The sequence below is a fragment of the Mus caroli genome, unplaced genomic scaffold, assembly GCF_978045245.1.
Source record: "Mus caroli unplaced genomic scaffold, Mus_caroli_1 scaffold_1, whole genome shotgun sequence".
Classification (NCBI taxonomy): Eukaryota; Metazoa; Chordata; class Mammalia; order Rodentia; family Muridae; genus Mus; species Mus caroli.
The window spans coordinates 86,572,252-86,598,968 of NW_028227256.1; the positions used below are offsets into that span (position 1 = coordinate 86,572,252).

General features: G+C 47.0%; 1 protein-coding gene across 1 annotated transcript in view; it reads right to left on the bottom strand.

Moving 5' to 3' along the window:
- Drc11 (dynein regulatory complex subunit 11) overlaps window positions 1-26,717 on the bottom strand; it is a 120,295-nt gene that overhangs the window by 25,518 nt on the left and 68,060 nt on the right. The window contains exons 10-15 of the mRNA XM_021165896.3: window positions 22,530-22,636; window positions 22,261-22,353; window positions 19,203-19,270; window positions 15,182-15,264; window positions 9,952-10,059; window positions 6,113-6,312 (exon numbers count right to left, since the gene is read on the bottom strand). Coding sequence (XP_021021555.1) covers window positions 6,113-6,312; window positions 9,952-10,059; window positions 15,182-15,264; window positions 19,203-19,270; window positions 22,261-22,353; window positions 22,530-22,636 — 659 coding nt within the window. The remainder of the gene's footprint in view (window positions 1-6,112; window positions 6,313-9,951; window positions 10,060-15,181; window positions 15,265-19,202; window positions 19,271-22,260; window positions 22,354-22,529; window positions 22,637-26,717) is intronic.

A 26,717-nucleotide genomic window follows, 5' to 3' on the forward strand; every position in this document is an offset into this window, starting at 1 on the left:
ACCAAACTGTGGCCAGGTACAACAAACGGAGCAATCAGGTGACTCAGCTCAGCATGGCTCCTTTGGCTTGAGTTGAGGATGTCCGAATGGCTGGAACAGCAGGGTCTCACCTATGCTATTTGCACGTCTTAAGAACCCAACATTCACTGTTACTGGAGGCTCTACCTGCCTCTCAACCTTCTAGAATCTTTGCCTGTCTATCTGTCTCTCCCTTGGTGGCTCTGTTTACCAATGGTAAGAACTTGGGTCTGCTAATCCATACTCCTTTTGCGTGTGTGAGAATTAACGAGAGAGAGAGAGAGATTTGACAATTTGCTAATGAAAAATGGTCTCTTTTGCTCTTTTAATTTTCACTTAGCTATGGAGAAGCTTCATTTAAATTATGCAGATAGTTTGAGCTCATGGCCAATTAAATGTAACTGAACCTCTCAAGCCCTGTGGGACAGTTCACTCTGTGGCCAGCAGAGGGCTCTTCAGTCCTATCGAATATCAAATGTCTATGTCAATTACTGACCAAGCCTGATCTTCATCAAAACAAGCAGGCCTCTATTACTGAGTTCTGTGAGTCCTCTGAGCACACTGCCCAATGGTCACCGCAGGCATCAGACCTCAGAACATACTGGCTTAGCCGTCAGAACATGTTACATTAAGTTACAGACATGAGCCCTGGATGTTTTAGGGTTCTTCTCTGGATATGGAGAACTTTAGGAAAATAGCAGTAAAGCCCAACAACCGCTTTCTAAGCTATTGCCTCAGTTTACCAAGCTGGAACCACATACACTCATTCCTTCAAGTGTTTGCTCTTTATTCCATGGATATGGTCAGATATCTGCTTTTGGCAGGAAGGAGGGACCTTTGATAGTGGGACCCCTCCCTGCCAGGTATGTAGTATCCTTGGTCTGTATGTGAGGTGCTGTCATGTTGGAGAGGAATGGAAGGGTTCAGGCTACTGGGGGGAGTTCACATTCTAAATTTACCCTACTAAATAGGGGTCCATTTGAGCAGTATGTGAGGGCGTTCTCTTCTGTACACATTGCTATCTTTTTGTGCTACATTGTATACAGTCAAGGAAGTGATTTCAGGTTCTAGCAAGAGACTACCTTTGTTTTAAAACTTATCACCAACAAAAGAGCAGAAGTATCCTAAAACTGGAAGCCTGGCTGATGAAATGGAGGTAAACTGAGGCAGGGGAGAGGAGGAGAAGGAGCAGGGATGCAGGGACTCATGGCATGGCTGCTCACTCTGGTGGGCACCGGGTTGTGGGCAGGCCAGCGCTAATAGGAACTGGACAGAACGGTGCTGTTACATAAAGGGAAAGGGTTCAGATGGAGGGGCATTGTGTCACATGTGGTGACTTTGTGCTGAAAGCCCTGCTCCTCCCAGTCCACACTCTTCTACGTAAGGGCTGAAGGGCTCACTCCAGGCTGCAGCAATGCTGGGGCAACTTGGGAAGAACAGGATATATATGGGTTGAAGACTCAGGCACAAGTAACCCCTCCTCCCCCCCGGGGCAGGGTTAACTAAATCAATACTTCATCTTCCCCCTAAGTGTGTCCAGGGTGGAGAAGCATCCTTCCACCCAAGCCTGGCCACAGGTCACCTCCTCCCCTCCACACACACCCTCATTTACAACACCAACAGCTCTGATTCTGTACTTGGGGACTTAATTCCACAGTGTGTTCCCCTCACACGCTGATGGCAATGCCTGTGCCCACAGTCTGATGCTCTCTTCTCTTTTGGAACTCTTTGGAGGGCAGTTATAACTGGTGCCACCATGGAGGAATGGGTTCCCTTTTTTCTACCCTCTTCAACCCCCTTCTCCCCAGAGCTAGACACAGCTATACCTACCATGTGGCTTTGTAGCCAAGGGACCTTATCATTCTTCTGTTTTCTTTTCCTTTTTCCAAGCTACTATGGCCTCAGTTTGGGTTGGACTTTCTCTCATGGTTCTGTCTGGGCTCCTTTTCTGATGTTCTCCCCTTTGACTCTGTCCCCCCAGGACTAAGTGCTGAAGGCTCAGATAGTGGAAGACAAGCATGGCCTTGTAATGTTGATGGCACGGCATTGTGGGTTCTGGACCATGGCACATGCGCACTGTGGGATGCTGGTGGTGGAGGCGGTATGTGGTGGAGATGAGTCCAGTACACTCTCCACACACCCTGCTTAAACCTGCCATTGACTTAAGACTGCTAGAAGCCAAGTAGATGCACAGGAAAAGGTTTGGGGATCCACCTGTACCCTACCCCTCAATCTGAAACTGCCTTCAACACACTGGGAGGTGACCCTGGCCTTCATACAGACTCTCTGTCAGGACTTATGCTCAGGGTCCAGGCCCCTTGATTTTCGCGCCCAATGCTGTACCATCTGTACATGATGCCCTGTTTCTGGTCCCCCTTTCCCTCTTCCCAATTCTCCTTTCTCCTCACTCCCGCACTGTGTATGCCTGTGTGCGTGTGCATGCTCATGTGTGCATGCACGCATGTATGTACATGTGCACGTGGTGCCAGAGATCAACCTTAGATATCATTCCCTGAATCCATCCTCTTTGTCTTTATGAGTCGTGACTTTTCACTGGGCTCTGGGGCTTGCTGATGAGGCTAGGCTGGGCAGACCAGCAAGCAACAGGGATCCTTCTGACCACACCTTCCCGGTGCTGGGATGACCAAAGCTGGCTTTCTGTGTGGATACACGGGATGGATCTGAAGCTCTCATAATGCTTAGCAAGCACTTTACTGACAGAGCCATCTTTGCAGCTGCCCCTTCCTTTCTTCATTTAGTCAGCTAATTTGAGATCAGGTGTGGCCCATGTCACATATATGTCACATTCTTCACAGATCTAGGTTAGTCACACCACCGCACATAACAGCAGTGCCTTGAAGTTATTCGTCAGAGTCCTCATCCCCAGGAGCTATGGAGCAGAGCTGTCTGGCTCCCTTTGGAACTGTGGCACGAGCTCTGGAGAAGAGCACATATGGGCAGGGTCGTCTCCTGGAGAAGGGACTGGGTCTAAGAGCTTTGGGCATCCTGTGCTCAATGGCTGCAGGCTAGCGTGTCTGCATGACCTAGATGTGACCTCCTGGCTGAGCAGCCATCATAGCCCTCTTTCCCTAGGACCTCACTCTTGTGCTGGCCTTTAGCTGCATCACTGTGCAGGAGGAGTAAGAAAAGAGCTATGGGCCATCAGGGAAGAGCCAGCATCTCCCGGAGTCTAGGTGCAGGCTGGTGGGTTCTGTTGTTTATTCACCTCCAGCAAATTCTACAGAAGTCAGTCTTGCTGAGCCATGGCCTGGGTCCTAGGTTCTATAGTTAGCCACATCCTCAGGCTTCCTGCCCTTGACTTGCCTAAGCAGGCTCCTAATCCTGCCTTCCTCTGGTTAATTAAATGCAGATAGCTGCTCTGTCAGTCATGCTGGGGTAGGGAGTGGGGGAATGGGGAGGCAGTGGCCTCTCGGAGCATCTTTAATTGAATGACTCCCACTCCTGAGACTTCTGGGTCTTTCATTAATCAGCTACATACACAACGAAGGTGAAACCTAATGAGGTATGTGTCAGGCGCCCAACACCAAGAGGTCTAGGCAGATGATATGCTGTTCTACATTTTAATGGCCTGACATCTAGCATCTCCTGTCCACATGGTGTCCGGTTGTGATAATTCTGGTAAGTGCAGCAATCACTTATCTATGATCAAGACGAGGGCTCTCACTTTCTAACAAGCTGAACACAACAACCAGGTCACTGGCTGTGCCAAGAGTCACACCAGGAGCCGTGTAGGGCATGAAGAGACCCAGGCACATTCTGTGTGCTCATAACTCAGGCTATGAAACATGGAGGATGGTGCCAGACTTTGGGCATCTCAGGGCAACACTATAACCCAGTTTTCCCTCACTTCATGCCTGTGTCCATAGGCTGTTGTGAGATGTGAATAGGTTGGTTTCATTTCTGTTGTTGTGATAAAATATCTGGACTAAAAGCAACAGTAAAGTGGGGTGTTGGGGCTCATTGTCTTGTTTTTCAAAGACAGAGTTTCTCTGTGTAGCCCTGGCTGTCCTGGAACTCATTCTGTAGACCAGGCTGGCTTCAAATTCACACAGATCTGCCTGTCTGTGCCTCCCAGGGATTAAAGGTATGTATTATCACTACAAGGTGGGGTGTTGGGGTTTAACCCAGTGGTACAGTGCTTACATAGCAAGCAAAAGGCTCTGGGTTTGGACCTCAGCTCTAGGGGGGATGGGTTGGAGGAAAGGGGATCAACATAGTGTAGGAAGAAGTTGACTTAGACTTCTAGGTTGCAGTCCATCCTTGCGAGGAAGGCAAGGCAGAAAGTGTGGCTAGTCAGACCACATTCCCAGTCAGGAGTGGAGGGGAATGGATGCATGCTGCTCTCTTGCTTGCTTATGCTCAGCTTGATTTCTTTATTCTTACACAGCTCAGGACCCCCTGCCTGGTAAATGGAGAACTAGAACTTTCTATGTTGATTAACCACCAAGATAATCCCCACAGACCCATCTGACCTAGGTAGTTCTTCTCTGAGACTCTCCTCCCAGGTGATTCTAGGTGTTGTCAAGTTGACGGTTTGAACTAACCAACACAGAATACACACCAGTGTGCACAAGAATGTCCGGGGGTAGCTAGGTGCTTGGAAATGCTGATGGTTTACAATTCATGTGTGATAAAGACTTGCATCTAGGATATACAAATAATTCTAACAAACTCTAAAGCCAATAGCTCATGGAAGGTAAGCAGCCAGCGAGATAGCGAGATAGTGAGATAGTGCTCGCTCTATAAGCATGAGGACTTGAACTGGCTCACCCGTCAGTCAGTATCCACTTACAACAGCTAGGCATTGGTGTCTGCTTCTATTTCTAAGGCTGGGCTGGTGGAGACAGACAGATCTCTGGTGCTCACTAGCTAGCCAGCCCAGCCTAGTGAGACCAGACCAGAGAGAAACCCTGTCTCTTGAAATGAGTGGATGGTATCTGAAGGATGACGCCCAAGGTTGACCTTCCATTTTCACAGGTGCTGACACACACCGCTGCATGCTAACCCCTACTTACACAAGTGCACCCATACATGCAAACAAAACCACACACCCGCTTGCCCATCCATTCATACTAAGTAGGCAATATCCTCAAGAGATAGTTTACAAGAGGAGCCATACAAACAGAACACATCAGGTAGGCATCCCATTACCAGAAGTGTTGCACTGTAGGGTTCCTTTGCTACAATCATGGAAGAAGGGAAGAGTGACACTCTCTATGGCCCTGTGGAAAGAGGCAGCTGAGGGAACAAAGCCCTCTGCTACCTTCTCTCATCTGAGATGTACTGGACCAGCATCCCCAGGAGGGACTCACTTCTACCATCCCCATACTTTAGAGCTCTGAGAAGGCAGAGTCAGCCTAGTGCCCAGCCTAGATGCTGTGTGCAGCCACACTGGATTCTATAGTCAAAGCTGACACTGTAACAGCTAAGGTGAGCTGATCAGCAGGGGAAAAACCCCAACATCCTCAGCTAGATCGAAATTACATCTTACAAAATCTTCATATAATGTATAGAAGATTCACATCTGAGTTCTTTAAGATTCATTCATTCTGGTGATGGGACCCAGAGGGGCTGTTAAGAATTTAACTGGTCACAGAACTGGCGGTGCATTTGGTCCTTTGAGATGCTGTCTGTGACCCTGTGTCATCCTTGTCTCTGACCCTCCTATCCTGGGCCTAGCTCTCTGAAGTTTCCCCCTTCAGACCTGTCGAAAGAGCTCGTGCTCAGAGAGTAATGGAGTGCTGTAATTTGTACCACATGAGTGGTACAAAGGTGATCAGGACAGTAAGATGAGCTGGGGAGGTAAAACGTGGGTTTGATTTTCCAAGAGACATACAGGCATCTCAGCAAGGAAGCCTGTGGCCTCAGGAGTCAGGTCTGGGCACCACAGTAGGGTGTTTATGCTCCAAAGAAGCTGTTTCTAATTGTAGGATGCTCGGCCAGATCTGGAAATAAGTTAATGTATGGGAGGGTGAAAGGGGAGCTCAACACAGATGTGTCTGCCTCTCTAGAAAAGTGACCTGCAGGAACTGAGTGTCATTTGGAAGAGCAAGGAGAGAGCCATGGCACGTACCTTGAAGACCAAGTGTATCATCATCTGCAGGCCGGTTTTGCCCGGGTACTTCCCAGCGATGTTCGAGGCAGACAGGTTGAAAAGGTTAGCCCCTGTTTCTGTGCAGATGGCATGGACCAGCATTTTCTTCCCTACTCCTGACGGTCCAGCCAATAGCAGTGACTTTACCAAGGGAGCTCTCTCATGCACTTCTGCAGACCCTGGAAAAGGCATAGGCCAGTGCTGTTGAGTATGCCCAGAAAACCAGAGTGTGTGCCTAGCATGAGGATGCTAGGGTGCTGCATTGTGTGAAGGGGTCTGCGGCCATGGTGAATACATGGAAATCAAGTCAAGCCTAAGGCTCATCTTCTGCCCCAATGGGCTCTGGGGCCTCTGGGCTCCTCTAGGCCTGCTTTTCCTCCCCTGGTGTCCTGCATTTTTTTCCCAAACTAATAATTTTAAAGATCATTCCTATAATAGCTTAACCAAGTTGTTTTAAAAATTTTATTATTTATGTATTTATGTATGTATGTATGTATTTATTTATTTGGAGGTGGTGGAACAGATTGCAGAGAGACAGACAATGAGGTTGGCTGAGACATGTTCATTTCCTTTGGACCCTTCTTTTCTACTATGTATATGTATTGAAGCGTATGAGACAGAGGGAAAGGCCAAGGCCAGGGGGCAAAGCCGCCTGAGCTGACCCCAGACTGTCAGGATCAAAGGTCACCTGGCACTTGGCAATAGAGCAGCTTGGATTATCATTGTTTCTGCTGTCTATTCTCATCTGCACAGTCTATACCGCAGATGAGATGGGGCGAGGGTTGGGCTGGCAGAACAGAGTGGGCACTCAGTAGGTACAAGGTGCATGGAATTTAGTGCTGGTTAGTGGGGGAGGGGAGTAGCTGTCCTCAAAGGGCCCTGGTTTTGGAGACTCTGGGTACCTATGTCTTGGCTATTAATATGTGACTTTAATAATATTAATCATAAAATCTGAGACAGGTTCTTACCTTATAGCCCAGGCTGGCCTGATCCTTTCTCTCTCTCCCTTTCTAATGCTAGGATCACAGCCATGTGCCATCATGCCTGGCTCAATATAATTTGCCCTTTCCTTTCCTTCCAAGTATCATTGAAAAGACTTTATTGTTTGAAAATAATTTGCCCTTTCCTTTCCTTCCAAGTATCATTGAAAAGACTTTATTGTTTGAAAGTCAGAAATGTCTCTTTAGAGTGACTCAGTGTTCTACATATTCTTTCCAGTGACATAACGGAGGTTTATGTGATCAGAGGGGGTTACAGGAACATGGTGTGATGGAGGAGCAATTTTCTGATGGTAGGAGAGAGAATGGCTCTTTCATTCTTGGACATGGAAGGATGCTTTGGGTGTGGCTCTGGCAAGCCCCGGGAGCTCCTGTGCTGAGTAGGGTGGGTTTTAAGTATGAAAAATCTTGTGCTGCTGAGGGTTTATGGTCAGAAGGAAGCTGAACCCCGAGGAGATGAGCCTGCAATGGGAAGCCAGGATGGGGCTGAACTCGCAACCGGAGGCAAAGCGTGCTTGGAACCTCGAGATCCACAAATGCTGGAGAAGCTAAAACTCAGGTAGGGGTCTCATCTGGACCCTGGGAGAAGGGGGCATCTATGTGAGACTTTGGAGTAGAGCATCCCAGGAGCAGTGTGTGAGAAGGGTCCTGGTGATGGAGGCACAGTGGCTGATCAGGTTGGTCTTCAGGGAGCAGCATACATTTTGATTGGTGAGGTGTCAGGGGACAGTGATGGGCAGGTGAGGAGACTGCTGACAGTGACTATCTGAAAGGTGGATGGGAATTGTAGGCTTGTCAAGGGTGCTGGCCGGGGCCAGGGCTGGGAGACAGCTGGGGAGAGGTGGCAGGAATGAAGGGCGGAGGGGAGGATGGGAGCTTGGAGAGGATGGGAGCTTGAGGAGGGTGAGACTTTGGGGAGGGTGGGACCTTGGGGAGGGTGGGACCTCAGGGAGGGTGGGACCTCGGGGAGAATCGGACCTCGGGGAGGATGTGCCAGACTTGAATGCAGGGCATCGATTTTCTAGGGAGAGATCACCCAAGGCCACTCGAAGGTGAAGAGGGTGGTCCAGGGAAGGTCCCTGTGCTTGGGACCCAGCTAACCCAGGGATCCTCATTCCATTGGCATGGTCTAGGGATTTGGGACACTTCTAGCTTTGGGCATAGCATCTGTCTAAGGTCTGGAGGACTGCAGAGAGGCCTGGTGTTCTGGGTCCTGACCCTATTTCCGTCTCTCCCTAACTTTACTATCATCTGGAGATGTAGGATTCGGAGGGTACATGACCATAAATAGAAACCTTCTTCAGACAACGACCCACACCTGCTCAGGAAAGTACTCTCTCTGTGTCCTCTGGATTGTCCAGGACCTGATTGGACACGTTCTGGGCTTTCTCTTATACTCTGAGGGGTCTAGGAGGCCTCAACCCTAGTCCTAGCCACTTAGGCTTTGTTTCATGACTGGGTGTAGACACTAGCCTGTGTGGGTTTCTGCAAGCGGCCACACTGAAGGGATCCAAACAATCATTGCCCCTAAGGCCTTGCCTCGTTCCTTTTCTAATAGGAGGCACTTTCCATGTGAGGATTCCCCTATGAGTGTGTGTGTGTGTGTGTGTGTGTAGGGGCAGGTTCAAGAACTGTGCTAGAAGACCCCAGCCTCTCCCCAGGTTGCTTTCACGGGCAGCTGGAGGTGACATATGAAGTTTAAACACCTGGAGGCATATCTGTGCACAGGGCTTCTTGTATCTGCAATCTTGACAGGTGACATAAAACTCCCTCAGGAGAGCCAGCTCTCCTGCTGACTCTGTGGTCAGGAGGGCTTGGCAGCTGTTGAAGACAGCACAGGATTGGGGTGGGACGTGGAGTGGGGTGAGGGAAGGATGGGGGGAGTGGGTGGTAGTGGGAGGGTTCTCCAAGACAATGGGATGAAGGGAGGCAGGGGTGGGGTCCTTTTGAAGCAGGGTGGAAAACCACATGTGCAGGGACTTGTGAGCTAAGGGAACCAACCAGTGTGGAAGGAAGGGTTTCTTATACACCTACTGGCTCGTTGCATTTTCTGACTTCCACTATGTTACAATAAGGTGTGATGCTCAGTGTGTTTTATTAAGTTGGCCCTGTGAATGTTACACATTGAGTGTGTTGACATTAAATCTTGGGCTCCAATGTGTTATATTGGTACGTGATGCAGTATGAAATATAGTACCTGTACATTTATATTGCCCCCAGATTACATTTACTACTTCTGACGTAATGTCAGGAGAGGACTTAAAGCTTTCTTGCCAACAGACTTAAGGTTCTTAAGTCAAAGTGGGAGAGTTATTGAAGTAGGTGAAACAAGCCCTGATTTCTAGTTTCAGAGGGGCAGGCAGAGCTCTGTGGGTTGTTGGGCTGCCCTCCTGCAGCAACCACCCAACAGAGGGAAGGAAGGGGCTACATGCCTCCTGCATCCCTAGGCACACTCTAGAGATGTGTCTGAAGAACCGTGCTGGAACTCTCAGCAGTGATAAGGGTCCGTGATGGTGGGGGATCAGGTCCCAGCCATAGAAGGTAGTATGTGAAGGCACCCAGCCACCTTAGCTCTCAGGCTCAGCTCATTGGCTTCACAGAGGCCATCTCTCTCCAGCTGATTGCTGTAATTCGAACCAGACCCAGAGATGGCACAGAAGCTCTCTTTCCAGCATGCCCTTCTCTGCTGGGCAAGCACTATGGAAGAGAGACAAGGCTTCACACCCTCAGCTGGGAACGGGAAACACCCTCATGGTGTCAAACAGGAAGTACCATCAAAGCAAGAAGCTGTCCCAGCTTGTGAGAATGGTCCATCCTTACCCAGAGGCAAGATTCCATACAGTGTGATGAGCTGTCTGACATCCAGGAGGGAGGGCATGGGCTCTATGGCCACCTGGCGCAGAGTTGTCCCCAGGTAGCTGTACTCACCTGGGGAGGAAGGGAACATGGATGAGTGAATGGGAAACCACACTGGTCTGAAAAACGAACGGGAAGAGAATGCAAACACAACATGGAAGAGCTACCATGGGGGAGCACGTCTGTCCTACTCATCTTTAACTGTGGACTTGACACAGCCTAGAGTCATCAAGGGGGAAGGAATGACCTGTGACCATGTATGTGTATAGGGGTTGGTGTAGGAAGCCTGAGACCATGGTGGGCAGTGCTCTCCCTAGGCAGGTGATCTTGGCTGTATAAGAAAGCTAGCCAAACATGGGTAAGTGAGCAAAAGCCAGAACGGTGAGCCTGAGAGAGGTCCTCCTCCATGAGTGGTTTCTGCTTTGAGTTCCTGCCTGACTCCTGTCAACAATAAACTGAGACCTGGAAGCATGGACCAAATAAACTCTTTCTTCCCCAAGTTGCCTTTGGTAAGAGAGGTGTTTTTTATCTGTTTGATTTTTAAAATCTCAGCCACAGAATGAACCCAGGGCATCTTTTCTTAGATAAGGTTTGAAGAGAAACCAGGCAAGAAAGCATGGCTGTACCAGCTGTGATAAAAGGCAAATTACGCGAACTGTTGCAATAATCTCCCGTGGAAAAAATAATATTGTCTGCCTAGCATGTTCCAGGCCCTGGGTTTGGTCCCCAGCCTGGTCACTCAGAATCACTTAGAAAGAAAAAGAAGAAAAAAAAAAACCCTATTGGGTTGTGTGAAGGGAGATAAAGTTCTGAGTGACATACAAAGAAGCTAAAATATTGCAGGAATTTTTTTCAGACTCTGAAAGATTATGTCTAATATTGGTGGAAAGTGCCACCATCAATCCTGTGAGGGCCACATGGACTGTGTGCCCGAGCAGCACAGTGAGAGGAAGAGTCTGAGTCTAATTTAGGACAAATAGAAACAGCTCCTGTTGAGGGCAATATTAATTTACATTTTTATCATTTTTAAAGGGTTACCAAAGGAATAATATAGAAATAAATCTCTACAGGTTTAATTAAAGATATCAAAGGGCTTAATTGTAACTAGCCATAAATCTGAAGTGTTATTTTCTAACTCATTTAGATAAGGTCACCAAGAAAATTAGTTTGGCTGTCTCCATTTGTCACAAGGATGGACCTTTATATACTGCTATGATTCCCGTGATCTGTTTCTGAATGCACAGAGAAGATGCCCCCAGAATGAGGCAGGGCATTTGATTGTCCCATTCACTCCCCAGATGTGTCTTCCCTACTTTAGGTGCTCACTGACCCCAGTGTGTGTGTGTGTGTGTGTGTGTGTGTGTGTGTGTGTGTGTGTGAGAGAGAGAGAGAGAGATGCAAGGAGTGCATTCCTGTGTGTGAAGTGCCGAAGACGCCCAGTGCTTAGAACATTTCCCAAACGTGAGGAAAATTAGAGCTGAAACCGAGAGACTGGCCTCTGTCTTGTGCAGGGAAGCCTTCCAAATTCTCAGCATTAAAAAAAAGAAGCCCTTGGCAAGGACAACTGTATTGGTTGGCGGAATGAGTGATAGTGGACACTTCCATTACGGATCCGGAGACTCCTGCATTTTAACGAGCAGGTAATAAATAGCAGAATGGTTAATTTAGCCTCTACCAGAAGGGAAAGAGACCCTGTAGCAACTGTTAAATCTAGTGCTTACTGCCAGTAAACACGACATTAGGGGGGCAGTGAAAGCAACCTCAATTTTCTTGCTTGTGTAAATCCATATTAATATCCAGGCGGACCATATTTTCTGGAACCTAGCAGATTTTATTTAAACAAATTCTATTAAATTAAATTAGTGGGTGTTGGTTCTGATAGAGGCAAGGAGCCAACTAGCCGGGGCTGTTTGCCAAGTTAGGAGCCTCACTCTGAAAGCACGTCTCTGTGTTTTATGGATGCCCAGAGTGGGAGCCATTATCTCTTCCCATCTACAAAGTCAGGGTACCGGAAGTTCTGGATCCCCTGCCCAAGCACCCGATCTTGTGAGAGAAAAGATGGAAGCAGGAGAGAAGGTCTCAGGGATAGAGGGTGTGATACAGGGCTAGGAAATGCACAGCAATTGAAAGAGAAACAAGGCGTGCACAGAGTGCTGAACTCAGTTCTAGTACAATCTGTGTACTGGCATTCTCAAGCCCAGTTCTCACCCTCTGACTTTACCCGGGAGGAGGATCCGTGAAGATGCTTTTGGATAATGGGTCCACCAGGGGCCTGAAAATTAGCAGGATTCCTGTCCGTCTAGGAGCGGGAAAACTGGATACAGAGAAAGACACATGTGGAGGGTGGATAGGACCCAAAGATGAGTGTGCAGATGGGGTGAAGCATCCACACATCACGCGATACCAGAAAGGGCAGTGAGCACCAGAAGCAGGGGAGACGGGGCCCGAATGCCACAGCAGGAACCCACCCCGCCACATCTCAACTTGGATTTCCAGTCTGCAGAACCGAGAGTTGGTCCATTTCTACTGTTTAAGCTACTAGGCTTGTAATGGGTTAAGACAGCCGTAGCACACAGGCACAGGAGTGAGCAAAACAAAGAGAAGCAGCGTGGAAGAGCACAGTTGAAAGCAACCAGAAACACAAAGGATCCTGGAGATCAACACAAGATCGGCATCCGAGTTTCCATTCTATACAATATAGCTATAAGAAAGGAATGGAGAATGAAGCAGTTTATCAAAATGCCTGTGTGTGTGTGTGTATTTGGAGGCCAGAGGTCAATCTTTGCTATTCCCCAGAAGCTGTCTATCTACCTTTGTTTTGAGACAGGGTCTCTTATTGGCCTGGAACTCAGTAGGCAGGCTAGGCTTATTGGATGTCTCCACTTTCCCAGCCCTAGGAGGCACCACCACGCCTGGCTTGTTTTCTACAAGTTCCAGGGATAGAACACAGATCCCCGTGTTTGCACAGCAAGCATTTTACTGACTGACCATTCTCCACAGCCAGTAATCTAGCTTCTTAAGGAAATCCTTCAGGACCAGGGGTGAAGGCACACAGGAGGGTCTATGAACATAAACAGGGCTCCTTGGCACACCACAGACATTGAGTGCTCACCACACATGGTAGGGACAGCTTGTAGCATGGCTCTCTATGGACAAACCAGCTACTATGCGGCTACAGAGTTAAAATCCAGCCTTAATGATGTATGATAAAAATTTTCTGGAAATGTTGAAGAACTGCATTTGTGTTTGCCTCAGGCTCTTCAGTTTCCAAAAGAGTACAAATATCAAATGACCTAAGAGACATCTCCAGGTGAACTCTGTTGCGAGATCACGCTTGTACACAGTGCCGGGATACTCCGCAGCTTCTAGGACTGGAGTTTTGGAAGCTTGTGGCTTTAGCAGAGGCGATGAGCACCAAGGAGAATGGAACTGGCTTTAAGAAGACTTTGGTCCATTTCTCATTACTCACTGCAGCTGCTGAGCCGTGGTGTGCCAAGTCCACTCGGGAGCATCTTGAGTTGTTTGTAGGTGACTGGGTCTCTTGGTGCTCTGAGTAGATGTGAGGTAGGAGGGGGATGGGGGTGCAGGGCGCTCTAAAGGCACCAGCCCTTTTCTTGATGACACCCCAAGCCCACCAATGAAGGTGACAACAGCATAGGCAGAGGACTAGCGGGAGCAGCATCTAATAAAGGCTGAGAACTTGGGGTGTGGCTCACTCAGTGTTGGCATCTGTTCACTGAGGCTGCTGCTGCTGTCATTTCCATCCACAGTAGCAGAAATGGAGGCATCAAAAGAACCAGAAAAAGGACAAGGATTCTGAGGCAGGAATGGACCATACCTATCCTGATCAAGGGGTCCCGAGCACTGGACATCCAGCCTTGTCACTGTGGCAAAGGAGCCTGCATTGGAGAAGTGCCCAGAACACTTTGCCTGTGAACCTGAAAGCTTGTTGCTTCCAGGGTGGGATATGGGCTAGTCAAAAGGAGCACGTTTGAACACCATCAACCATGCAGTGTTTGCCAAGTCAAATTAGATATTTTGTTTCTTGGTACCTGAGATCTGGCCAGGAGCCTGCTCTCCTGGGCTTCTGGACGTGGGACCAGTGCTTGCAGCCTGGTATCTCGGCAGGGGCAGAGAGGGCAGCTCTGACCTGCGGTGGTGTGGATGATGTCTGGGGTTTTAAGGAGGAAAGAGGAAACCACCAGGGCCTAGAAGCTCTAACACTTGAGGCTCTAACATTGTCAAGCGCTCACCACTGCACTTGCACCATGTCACCCTGGTCCTTGAAGTGTGCTGGCTATGCAGCCTGCTGTGTACGAGGTCCCTGTTTTCTCCCATTTGGAGGAGGAGGCTCAGAGACCTGGTCCACACATTTGCTCTCCTGTCCACATACAGGAAAATCAGGCTGCTGAGCAAGTATCTTTCAAGGCATGAGTTACCCAGGGCCAGCCGAGGGACGCCTCTGTAAAAATGCTAAATTAACCAAGAAAATAAAAAACCCCAAACCAGTGTGCCAGAGGACAAGTGAGAACTGGTCATTATAACTCTAAGGATGGGAGAGAAGAACAGAAATGAACTGGCTGAACTATACTGAGGTCAAGGCTCTTCCCAGTGTTGGGTGGTGTGTTTGAGAACATCTCGCACGTGGTTGACCACAGTTCCCTCAATGTAGGAAGTCTGTTCAGCTTTCCTGTTGAAGGAAACCTGCAGACCTGAGGTGGTCTGTCCCCAAATCAGAAATGGATCTGGGAGGTAATGATCAATATCAAAGTGCTATCCAAAGCCCCTGCCATCTGGCTGGCTGGTCTACACCCAATCAGAGGTTGGTGAGTGAAGGACTCTGGAAAGAACACCTCATATGAAAGGGTTGTGCACTAGAGAAGCACGCAGGGGCGATACGTTTCCACACAAATGCATGACCCATTCATTTCTTCACATCAGGTCATGCCAGAAAGAACTGGCCAGGGGAGTCTGCTACTGGGTTGAAAAAACTGGCTTCTGCCCTACTAAGGGATTGGTTTTATTCAAGGAGCCTCTTTGTTCAGAGTCCTCCCCCCCCACCGCCCGCCAGGTTAAAAATCAGTCTACAAGCAGCTACCATGACCTATCTTCTGTTTGAAAAGAGAAATGCATTTCTAAGCCCACGAAGTGCCATGTGACAACGGATGCAAGCATTGGGCTTGGTGTACTTTACCAATGTAATCCGAGAGATTGACCTTCAGAGCCTGGACCAGCAGGCCTTCTTCAACCAGCTCCTGGTACAGAGACTCGATGGTCCTGGGGACAAAGTACATTGTCTCTGTCATCAGTATACACTAACAAACTAGGACTTCGACCTCAGCTGCTCTGACGTATGCTTTCATGTATGCAAATAAATGCGCTTTTGAAAGATTTCTACAATTTGGCGATAAATTAGGCTTTTTGAAAACAATATTTTCAGCCAACCATGTAGATACTAGATGTTTCCCATTAATAAGAATTATATTTGTGGGCATCTGAGACCAACTATGACTCCATCAGTCTTTATGATTGTCCAACTATGAATTAGAAATTACTTGATAATAGTAATACAATGGGCCTGGGATTTTATTTTCAGTTAGCATCTGTGAGCCATAGATCATTAGCCTTCATGAAATTTCTGTTTCTTTTTAACTTCATAGTACAGTGGTTTAATATCTACAAGGAGTAAGGATGGCTGAAACTGGAGATAATTCTCTCTGTCTCTGTCTGTCTTTCTGTCTCTGTCTTCCTGTCTTTCTGTCTATCTGTCTCTGTGTATGTGCCAGAGATTGGTTTCGGTTGTCTTCTTCAATTTATTTCCACCTTGTTTTTCTGAGACATGGTTTCTCACTGAACCTGAAGCTCACTGATTCATAGGCTGACCAAGCCATTGTCCCAGTGATTTTTTTGGGGGGGGGGAGCAAAAGGTCTCTCTATATAGCCCAGACTGTCTGGAACTCACTGTGTAGATAAACTTAGCCTTGGACCCATAGAGATCCATCTGCCTCTCCCTCCTGAGTGCTGGGATTAAAGGCACATGCCACCACGCCCCACCTGAAGATACTTTTTGTTTTGTTTTGTTTTGTTTTGTTTTGTTTTGTTTTATTTGAGACAGGGTCTCATGATGTGGCTTTAGCTGTCCTGGAATTCACTATGTAGACCAGGCTGGTCTTGAGCTCACAAAGCTCTGCCTCCTCTGCTTCTTGAGTACTGGGACGAAGGGTGTTTGCCACAACTCATGTCTGAAGATAATTCATATGTGGAGACAAGTTATTCAAAGCTGTGTGTGTGTTGGGAGGGTGTGGTTCTGTGTTATATATGCATGCCTAAACCACCACCACAACACACTTGTCAAAGAGGGGCTTGGGCAGACAGCCAGGACACGGATAATTTATAACAGCTGAAAATGATAGTCACGGTATTCTGCCTGATGGGTGAATTCCCTGATGATGTTAACTGGGGTTTGGCTCACAGACATGCAGTAGGTTAAGCTTGAATATCATTCAATTAGATCCTCTGGGACAGCTTATCCTTTCGCTTTCTCTGTCCTGCCAGCCTAGTCTTGCCTTTTATTTGTTGGAAATAAAAATTGTAACTTCATAGAAAAAGCTTTCTCACTGTACAGTAGTTTGAATGAACATGATTAAAATGATCTTAAAAACAAATTAAAGAATGTTACGTTAGAGTCAAGCTGAATCCCACCAGGCAAGTTTCAGTTCAGAGACCCTAGGCCTCGATTGACTGGGTCTGTGTTTGCCAATCATACTTAAAATATTGTACCCTCTGTGGACAACAGAGGAAGGTTTGATTGCTATGACAGTTGGAGTGACAGGACCCAAACAATGTCACAGAAGTGCCAAATATTTCCACAGGAATACCTGCTTAATGTAAATATGCAATGTAGACATCAAATATTAACACGAAACTGAAAACGATTCTCTAACATGAGGAAACTATATTAAGAATTTCCAAACCCAAACCTGTATTTGGATTTATTTTCATAGTTAAATGAACTTCTGATATGGAAACAAGAATTTCCAATTTGAAAATGGCCCTAAAGTATAATGACTTTACTGGTTTAAAGGTTTCTTAGTTTGATGAGAGAAACAGAAGTTATCTTACAGTATTACTGCAGAGCTAACAGGATCCTAGAGGCTGGTCTTTAGGATTAAAGTTGAAGGAATGAGGTGGCTGCCAGTAGATTTATATTTCTGGACATTGAAATGAATGGAAAACACGGTCTCATATCTTTTCACCCAGGAGCTGTGTTCTAGTTAGCTTTAACCCTCGATGTGACACAGCTTAAGAGTCATCAGAGGAAGATGGAGAGATGGCTCAATGGTTAAGAGCATTGACTGCTCTTCCACAGGTACTGAGTTCAATTCTCAGCAAGCACATGGTGGCTCACAACCATCTGTAATAAGATCTGCTGCCCTCTTCTGGTGTGTCTGAAGACAGCTACCGTGTACTCACATAAATAGAACAAACAAACAAACAAACAAACTAACAAACAATAAAATAATAAAATAAAATAAAATAAAATAGAGTCATCAGAGAAGGAAGTCTCAATTGAAGGGTCATCTAGATCAGAGTGGCCTGTGGGGAACTATCTTTATCATAAATTGATATAGGAGAGTCCAACCCACTGTGGGTGACACCATTTCCTAGGGAGGTGGTCCTAGACTTGGCTGGAGTTAATGCTGTGTGGAACAACAAGCAGGCTCACCTTCAAGTTCCTGCTCTGATTTCCCTCAATGATGGACTATGACCTGGAGTTTTAAGCTGAAATAGCCTTCTTCTTTCCTAAACTGTTCTTGGTCAGAGTGTTTTTATCATAGTATTAGAAAGGAAACTAGAACAGATTGCCTCTGATTTATTTATGACAGATTCAAGTGCAAGGAAGGATGCCAGAACACCTTCAGTGTCTAGCAGCCATTGTCCATTATCCATCTGCGGCCATGCTGGTCAGCACCGTTGTATTTGGTGATACTTCAAAGGCAAAGGAAGGTGGGTGAATACTTTTCACTAGGAGCAGGGTCATATGGAAGGACCTGGTATTAGCTCTTGGTTTCTTATTACTTCACTCTGCTTTGGAATCAAGGCAAGAACATAGGAGGAAGTCACGATATAAAAGCCCCTGAAACACACCTGTGCTTCTAGGGTCTGCCTGGCCAGAACCTCCTCAAAACAACCATGTATCTCTGTCTTGGCAGTTTCAACATTGATGCAATGATAGATGTCTGTCTTTCCATGAATGAGAGCACTGGGGTCTCAAAATGGACCCAAGGACTCCTGTAGGCACCAGCCAGCCAAACAATGTAACCTCAAGGGGGGCTACTTCCAAGTGAGCACCAGCTGTGGGGTACTCTGGCTACCTCAGGAGTGACTGCAAAGGGACAAACAGAGAATCCAGGTAGGCTTCTTTCCCCCACGGATGTCACTCATGTCCACTGTGAGCAAAACTCAGTGAGAGAGGGTACTTCAGAACGGTGCCTGGCCTCCAACCAGCAGGGTGTTAACTGAACTTGACACTGTGATGTCTGCATTCTCGCATGCTGAGCTTACAAAACACAGGCATTTAAAGCCAGGTACTAGTCTGAAGTTGGGCTAACTCAAGGACCGTAAACATCCCTCCTTTGGAGACTCAGCCTCGTTGCATCTCTGTACGAGGTCCCTCAGCAAGCAGAAAGGAGTGCACAGGGGTGGTCTCTCTCTCTCTCTCTCTCTCTCTCTCTCTCTCTCTCTGTGTGTGTGTGTGTGTGGTGGAGAGGTGAGGGGATGGGGAGAGGAGGATGGAGAGAGGGTAGGTGGGGAGTGGGCTGATGCTGTAAAGGACAGGAGGCCCTTTCTGTCCAGAAGAACCTCAGCTTGTATGTTCTGAGGTTTCATGATGTTATTTCCTAAGCCATTTTTAATAAACATCAGCCCCTTGACTTCCATGAACATATTAGAGTTTTGAAAAGTTACTGGAATTCAGATGTGACAGGCAGCTTTACCTCCAGGCAGGTGGTCCTGCTGCACATTTTTTCCTAATCTAGAGTCTGTATAGGGTTTTCCCCCCGTGCCCACTGCTCCCCACACTCTGTCCAGAAGGTAGAGCTGAGAGGGGCTGTCTTGCCCAGGCCTGTTCTGGGATTTGGGGTACATCTCTGCATTTCTTATTTTCTCTGCTGTCCACTCCCCACGTTTGTCCCCTGAACAAACAGACCCCTCACCTGTCAGCTGTCAGGTCCTTTTCCTTCTTTCCCCGTTTCCCTCTTCGGCCTTTCCCCCCTTTATTTTTCTGAAAGAAATAAGCAAGGATGTCATTAAAACGAGCAAGTAGATGAGTCCTGAAGGCTTCCTCTCTCCTTTGAATCACTTTTGCGTCTTTGACAAAAATCAGTCCTGTGTATTTGTGCACAGGGCTGCCTGGGTCCTCTGTCCTGCTCCATATACATCCACCTGTCTGTCACTCCGTCTGTCTGTCTGTCCGTATCTTCTTATGAACATAGCATAGGGTTGATAAACACATCTGTGCTCTATAGAGGTCAATTCCTTCTATACTGAACTTGTTGAGAGTTTTTCTCACGAAGGAATATTGAACTGTCACATTCTTTCCCGTGTCTCTGAAATGACACAGAAGACCAAGGCAGACGATCGTAACAATGAGTGATTCAAGCTTTTCAGTTCCACCCCATCAGTGTGGTGGGCACAATGACCTATCTGTGCATGTCCTTGCATCGCATGGCCCTGCAGCAAAACGCATGTAACTGTTGGCAAATTCAGTTTGCTAGTGCTTCTCTTCTTGGAGATATGTGTGGCCCTGTAAATCAGGAATATTGATGCCTAGTTTTCTTTTATTGTTCTGTCTTTATCTGGGTTTGGTTTCAGGATGCTAGAGGGCTCATAAAAATTAGTTTAGAAGTGGGCTGGAGAGATGGCTCAGCAGTTAAGAGCACTGACTGCTCTTCCAGAGGTCCTGAGTTCAATTCCCAGCAACCACATGGTGGCTCACAACGATCTGTAATGGGATCCGAAGCCCTCTTCTAGTGTGTGTCTGAAGATACCAACAGTGTACTCACATACATTAAATAAATAAATAGAATTTTTAAAAAAGTCCTAACCCTTCAGAAAGTCCCTTGAATTAAAAAAATAGCTTAGAACTCTCCCTTCCTCTATTATTATTGGAAACTTATTTTAACTTACTTTTCTATCTTTTTCACTTTCTCTGGAGGCCTGAGTGTGACATTCCAATACTCAAATGAGTCTATAGGCCCCAACCCACAGAGGAGCTAGACTTAACAATTAGTCCATCCATACAATAATATACAATTAGGGTTTGCTATGAGCCAGAGAAGGTTACTAATGTCTACACATTCCTACATTCATAGCCCTTAAGTAGAAGAACGATATTAACAAGGTGTCCCCAGTGAATACAGCACCCACCCATTATTGAAGCTCAAGTAAGACATGCCCCAGAGTGCCCTGATATGCGAAGAAACAAGAGCCACTCTGGGGTTTCCAAAGACCTCCGGCAGGAAGACTATTGTCTGTTCCTGAAAGACAGATGTGGCATTAGAGGGTATGAATGAAGAATGTCCACATCAGACTTGTGTTCAGAAAGGACTGATCTGGATGTTAGATAAGATCCAAGTCACCACCTCCAGCAAGTGCTAGAAACTGTCAGGTACTGTCCTCCTCTGCGTCCCATCGCTGGCTAGTAGTCTCCCTATAAGGCCAGTTGTTACCAATTAAGCTTTAGCTTGTCTTGAAGTTCATCCTTAGGTCACCAGAGCTGGGACAAACTCTTCTAGCTACACAAAAAGGAACTGTACAAACTCTTCTAGCTCTTGACAGCACCCGGTGCCTGTTGTGACACAGTGGCATCTTGTAGATTGCAGGAAATGAGATGGGGGTCAGAGAAGGGAAATAAGACTGGTGTGGCCCTGGGCTTGGCTGCTGAGGAGGAGAAAGCCTGCCCTCTGAGAGGAGGTTATGGTCACCTCTGGAATACATTTCCCACTGAGATCAGTGTAGTTTTCATGTCTAGTTGTGGACACACACTCTTTTTTTTTATAGATAAAGATACATAAGGAATTGAAAAGGGGCATCCAGAGGTGTCCCTGTAAAGAGAGGGGACTACACCAGGCCAGCAAGTTGTATCTTTAGAACAGAGCTCCAAGGGACAACCTAACTGACTTGGAGTCAAGCCATATGTTCAGCACAAAATGGACCAAGATAGGTATCCTAAGACTATGTGTCTCCTGAGGAGCCAAGACTCAACACAGTGCAACTGAGCTCCTGAGTCACAGGCTGGGTGGCTTAGTGTCTCCAAGCCACAGGTTTCTTGTATCTTTGATAACACTGCCAGGGAGGAATCTTGGACTTACTGTCTTTTGGGCATTCTGGCCCAGTGGCAGGGTTGTCTGTGAGGGATAATGGTGGGAACAGGAGGCTAAAGGAGCAAACTGTACATCCTTCAGTCTCCCTGGTTGCTGCAAACCACCATGAGATGGATTTGTGACAACGTAAGAGTTGATCTTCCCAGTTTCTTTCAGTCTGATTCTCCTACTCACAAACCCGACTTGATGCTACTGGCTTTTCCTACAGGAACAGGTAGGGGAGGAGGGATTGGGACATTTGCTGTGTCCCTCTGATAGTACTCGTTCTTGTAGGGCTTGGGTGCTGTGAATCTGTAATGGATTGGTCCTGGGGAGGAGCCATTCTGATGGCAGGATTAATTCCACATAAAGGCCTTATCTTTGAGCACTAGGTGATGAACAGTGAAATCTGCAAAAAGCAGGGATGCTTGATGTCTTAGGGTTCTATTGCTGTGAAGAGACACCATGACCAAGACAACACTTATAAAAGAAAGTCTCTAGTTGGGGCTTCCTAAGAGTCTCAGAGGTTTAGTCCTGTATCATGGCAGGAAGCATGGTGGGCATTCAGGCACACATGGTGCTGGAGAATAGCTGAGAGTTCTACATTAATATGTAGAACAGGCAGCAGGAGAAGAGAGAGCCACTGGGTCTGGCTTGGACTTGTGAAATCTCAAAGCCCAGCCCTAAGTGACGTACTTCCTCCAACAAGTCCATACCTCCCAATCCTTCCCAAGTGGAACCACTCCTTGATGACCAAGCATTTAAATATATGAGCCCAGGTGTGGGGTGGAGGGGGGGGGGAAGGCATCCTTACTCAAACCACCACACGTGATGCAAGGCACCCTAGGTGCAACCCACCTGCCCGGCAGGCACTGCTGTCTGTGGTTGACCCTGCTTGTTTGACACACACCTTTTTCCCTTTCTTTTGCCGGGGTGGGATTTCCATCTCTCTGTTCACAGCCAGCTTAAGGTTTTTCAGTTCCTGTCTCATAAGCTCATCCACCTAGGAGAGAATGCAAGGGACATATGATGTGTTCAAATGAATTGCCTTGTGTGTCCTCGGGGTAAAGTCTTGACTTGTCCATCAGTTTGGAAGCTGTGAAAAGTGTAGTCATTGCAGTAAATGGCGTCAACCCCCCCCCCCCCCCGTCCCCTTACTGGAGGTGAGTGTAGGCATACCTGAACCCTTATCTCCATTTCTAACTCCTTTCGTTTTTCCTCCTTGATCAGTTCTGGGTCATAGTCTTGAGGGAAATTCCAAGACTCGTCTTTATTCAGCCACATGTCTGTAAGCCACAAGGACAGAGAAAAAGGAAATGGACAAAAAAAATTACATTCAATATCTAGGTTAATGAGGGCTGTTACTCTAATCTTGACACACACCAATCTGTCCTAGGACAGGAATTTGAATAAAGAAACCGAAGCATGTATAGGGTAACAGGTTTATAGACCTGTTTTATGATAGGAGAAAGAGAGAGGAGAAGAAGAAGAAGAAGAAGAAGAAGAAGAAGAAGAAGAAGAAGAAGAAGAAGAAGAAAAGAAGGAGGAGGAAGAGGAGGAGGAGAGAGGAGAGAAGAGATATAATAGCATCAGGTAGGTAAAGACATGGTTGTGGTTGGCTTTGTCGGCTTGCTACAATCTAGAATCTCCCAAACATAGAGCCTCAGTTGAATTGTTTAGACCAGGAATTGTGACCTACCATTTTGAGGAGGTCTTAGCCAAGAGCCCTTGGAAAGAAATAGCTTCAGGAAGACATGGACACAAAGGACTAGTTTCTAAACTGTGTGTCAGGCCTGCAAGCTATAGACACCAACCCAGTGGCTACATGCACAAGTGAGGTGTTCCCACTTTACTTCCTAGGCAGACTGAGGTCAGCAGATGTTGTCAGGAGCAGAGCCTGGATGGATGCCAGCACCACTGAGGGTTCTCACTCACCTCCCCTATGTTCTACTTGAGAAAGATGAGGGCTGAGATGGATGTGGCTATCAGAGTCCTCATTTTACCACAACATAGTCTTCACCACCAAGGTATGTGGATAAGCCTGTGGATGATGTCAGAGAGGAGGTGGGGGCTCAAAAATGCAGAATGTGGACTCATAAGAAAATGGAGTTATATTTCCAACTGTTGCATTTGTCACCGAACTAGTTCTATGTGCCCTCCCCTAGACAGGGCAGCTGTATGAGAAGTGTCTCAGTGACTGGATCCACAGCACAGGATGGATGCTAGGGTGGGGAGGGGGCATGAATGGTACCACTGGAAGGAAGCTAGTTTGAAGGTGATAAAAGAGTTGAAACTGAAGTTCAAGGTGTATCATCATCTGGACTGGTAGGAGACAAGCCTGGTGAAAAAGGGTATCTTGCTTATGCAAGAAGACATATGTTATTAGATGAAAATGCCACTGTCAGGTGTGGGGTAGCTTCCTATAAGAAGTTGTTGGTCAACGAAGCCCCATAGATGCTGTGACAGCAACACAGGCTATGACCATTACTTTTGGTTGCTCATCATAACCGTATAGTAAGACTCTACTGCTAAAGACATATAGAAAGAAAGCTGGAGCTCACCAGGAAGTTTGCTCCCTGCGGGCTGGCTTTCATAAAGATGCTGGGGAAGAAAAGCCATACATGGCCTTACCTAGAGTTGAACCCTACAAGCTTCGAGGCAAAATATGCCCACTAGTGTGCCACTGACATTGCCACTGTGGGGCAGCCAACCACTCTCTGATTGGATTTGAGGACTGCTCTACAGAAAGAAATTCATGCTGAAAACTGTAAACCTGATTCAAAACCCATGGCTATGGGAGTCACGGGTCCTAGTGGGAACCTGTTACTGTTGTCTTGATAAGTGGACATGTTGTCAAACTGCCTTCTAAGTATTCGTCTATACCCATCGATTAGGGCTACCCTTAACCCTGGTGAGAGAAGTGTCTGTCTGAAATGGACGGCTGTTAATGGGCAGAGTGCTAAGAAGTGGCCATTGAGTGCTTATCGCTAGACAGGCAACTGTATCAATCTCACCAAGGCTCAGGGAACATTGAGGAGAGAGAAGATGAAAGAATGTGAGAGCAGGAAGATGGAGATGAGAGAGCTATGAAATTCTGACTTCTGGATAAGACATGACTGTTGCACCTGAGATGCCAAATCTTTTAAGTTTAGACTCCATTTTAGAAAACCTTATCTAAGTTTCAACTCAGGTAAACTAACAGGCTGGTACCTAGCATTAGTTCCCAAGTTGTACCCCCCACCCCCACCCCCCACAAAACTTGAGCTTAGCTCCAGTCGTCTCTAAGCTAATCCCCAACAAGACCAGTGTTTCCAGGTGACACCCTCAATAAGACCAGTGTCTCCAGGTTATTCCCCTAACAAATTGCACCCCAAATTACAAGTCCAGCCCCTGCCTAACGACCACCAGTGCAGAGGGGAGCCAAAATTAAGTTTATGATATGACTCCCAGCAGCAGTCAGTTATGTTAAAGGCCACAGTAGCTTTCTAATTAGATGCTTGCACACATACTCCCTGCTTGCTGCTTACTATAAAGTCTTGTCCAGATACACATTTGGGGCTCCACCACCACCAAAACGTCCTGCGTGAAGGCGGTGCATTAGAGGGGCCTGAGCTAGAATGAAGACCCTGCTATGAGTTACATCAGATCAGTTCCTGTCTGGTTTTGGGGGGATCACTAACATTTCCCTGGCACTACACACTCATGAGTTCACAACAGCTGCACAGGATCAGCATTTCAGCATGGGTCGGGGAGAGGCTCGTTAAGCACCACTAAGCTAATCGATCCCTAGCTAAGGACCTATTGGAAGTTTATGGCTACTCGGGGGGTGTCGTTTTCCTTTGGGGTACTACTGCTGTGACCACACATGCTCTGGCGGATGCTACCACACCCACGTACAAGTGGGAAGCACTATTGACTCAGTAGAATACACACACACACAAAAAAGAGAAACATGGAGGTGAGAGGGGACCTGGTGAGGGACTGAGGGAGAGCGGAGAGGGGAGCTGATATGATTACAACACAGTTTATACATACATAAAAGTGTCAAGGAGTAAATAAAAATATTCTTAATTGCTGCAGGATATTGGTCACACTGTGAACCCTAAGACTGTGTTATCTACTGAAAAGTCCTGTTTCTAGTTGTGTTGAGGGTCAGCCCTTAGCACACACCTTTAATCCCTCTGGCTGGAATACAGACACACCTTTAGCAGATACCTTTAATCCCAAACAATGAAGCTAAAGTGAGTGTAGAAGGAAGCTGCTGTGTTTGAAAGTGATGTCTAATTGAGTGGTCGACAAAGTGAGGAGTGTCAGAGAAAGGTTTGACAAAATAGGATGAGAGATGAGAGAGGAAAGGGAAGCTACTTAAGGGACAGACAACCAATACAGGAAGAGAGAGTGCAGTACAGGATACAGTAGAGTTGAGAGGGAGAGGGAGGCGGTTTTACGGGGAAAGTTTTACAGAGACAGATTGAAGAGAGAACAAGCTAGACACAGGTGAAGATGGAATGAGCCAGAGAATGAGAAGGAGTCAGAGGATTAGAACAGATAGGCAGAAATAGTTTTCGGTCAAGCAGAGCAATTAAGGAGAAGCCCGGAGAAGCCAGATTGAGTAAGTCAGCTGGGGAAGGAGGTTAAGCCAAAACAGCTGAGTTGAACGAGCCAGCCAGAGCTCAGAAAGAACCAGAAAGGGTGAGCTTATTCAGCAGCAACTCTCAGAGGCTGAAAACATCCTAGGCCTATATTAGACTGTCCAGAGGCAAGAAGCTTCCAGGACCAGGTCTAGGTTAGCAGATGGGGGCAGACAACAATTACAGCAGGAGAACAGAAGTTTACACCTAATAAGCTGATTTTCTGAAATACAGTCTTCAAAATGTTGGGCTTACAGACTCCGCCTTTTATGAGGCAAGGTCTCACAACATAGTGCAAGCTTGTCCTGACCTAGGTCTTCTATTTTAGCCTTCTAAGTTGACAGGAGTGATCGCCATGCTTGGCCCACTGGCTTCCTTCTCTGTGTTAAAAAGTAATCTTATGTTTCAAACCCCTGACAACAGTGAAAGGCGCTTCAGTGTGTTATAAAGTGCCACTTACTAATGATAACTACCCGACAGGTTTCCAGTTGCAGCATTTGGTGGGTATTCAACCACCACACAGTTTACCTGTCACGTTAAGACATCAGAGAGCAAAGTTGCTCTGCTATTTAGAGGGACCCGCTTCTTAGTGTTGCTAGAGAGACTCCCCAGCTCTGAGAACAAGGCTTTCAGTAACAGAAGCAGCACAGAATACTTAGCAGGGCGGGAGCCACAACTCGAGTACGCCTGTAGCAGTCCCAGTGACATGGTCACACACTGGAGTCCCTGCTTCATA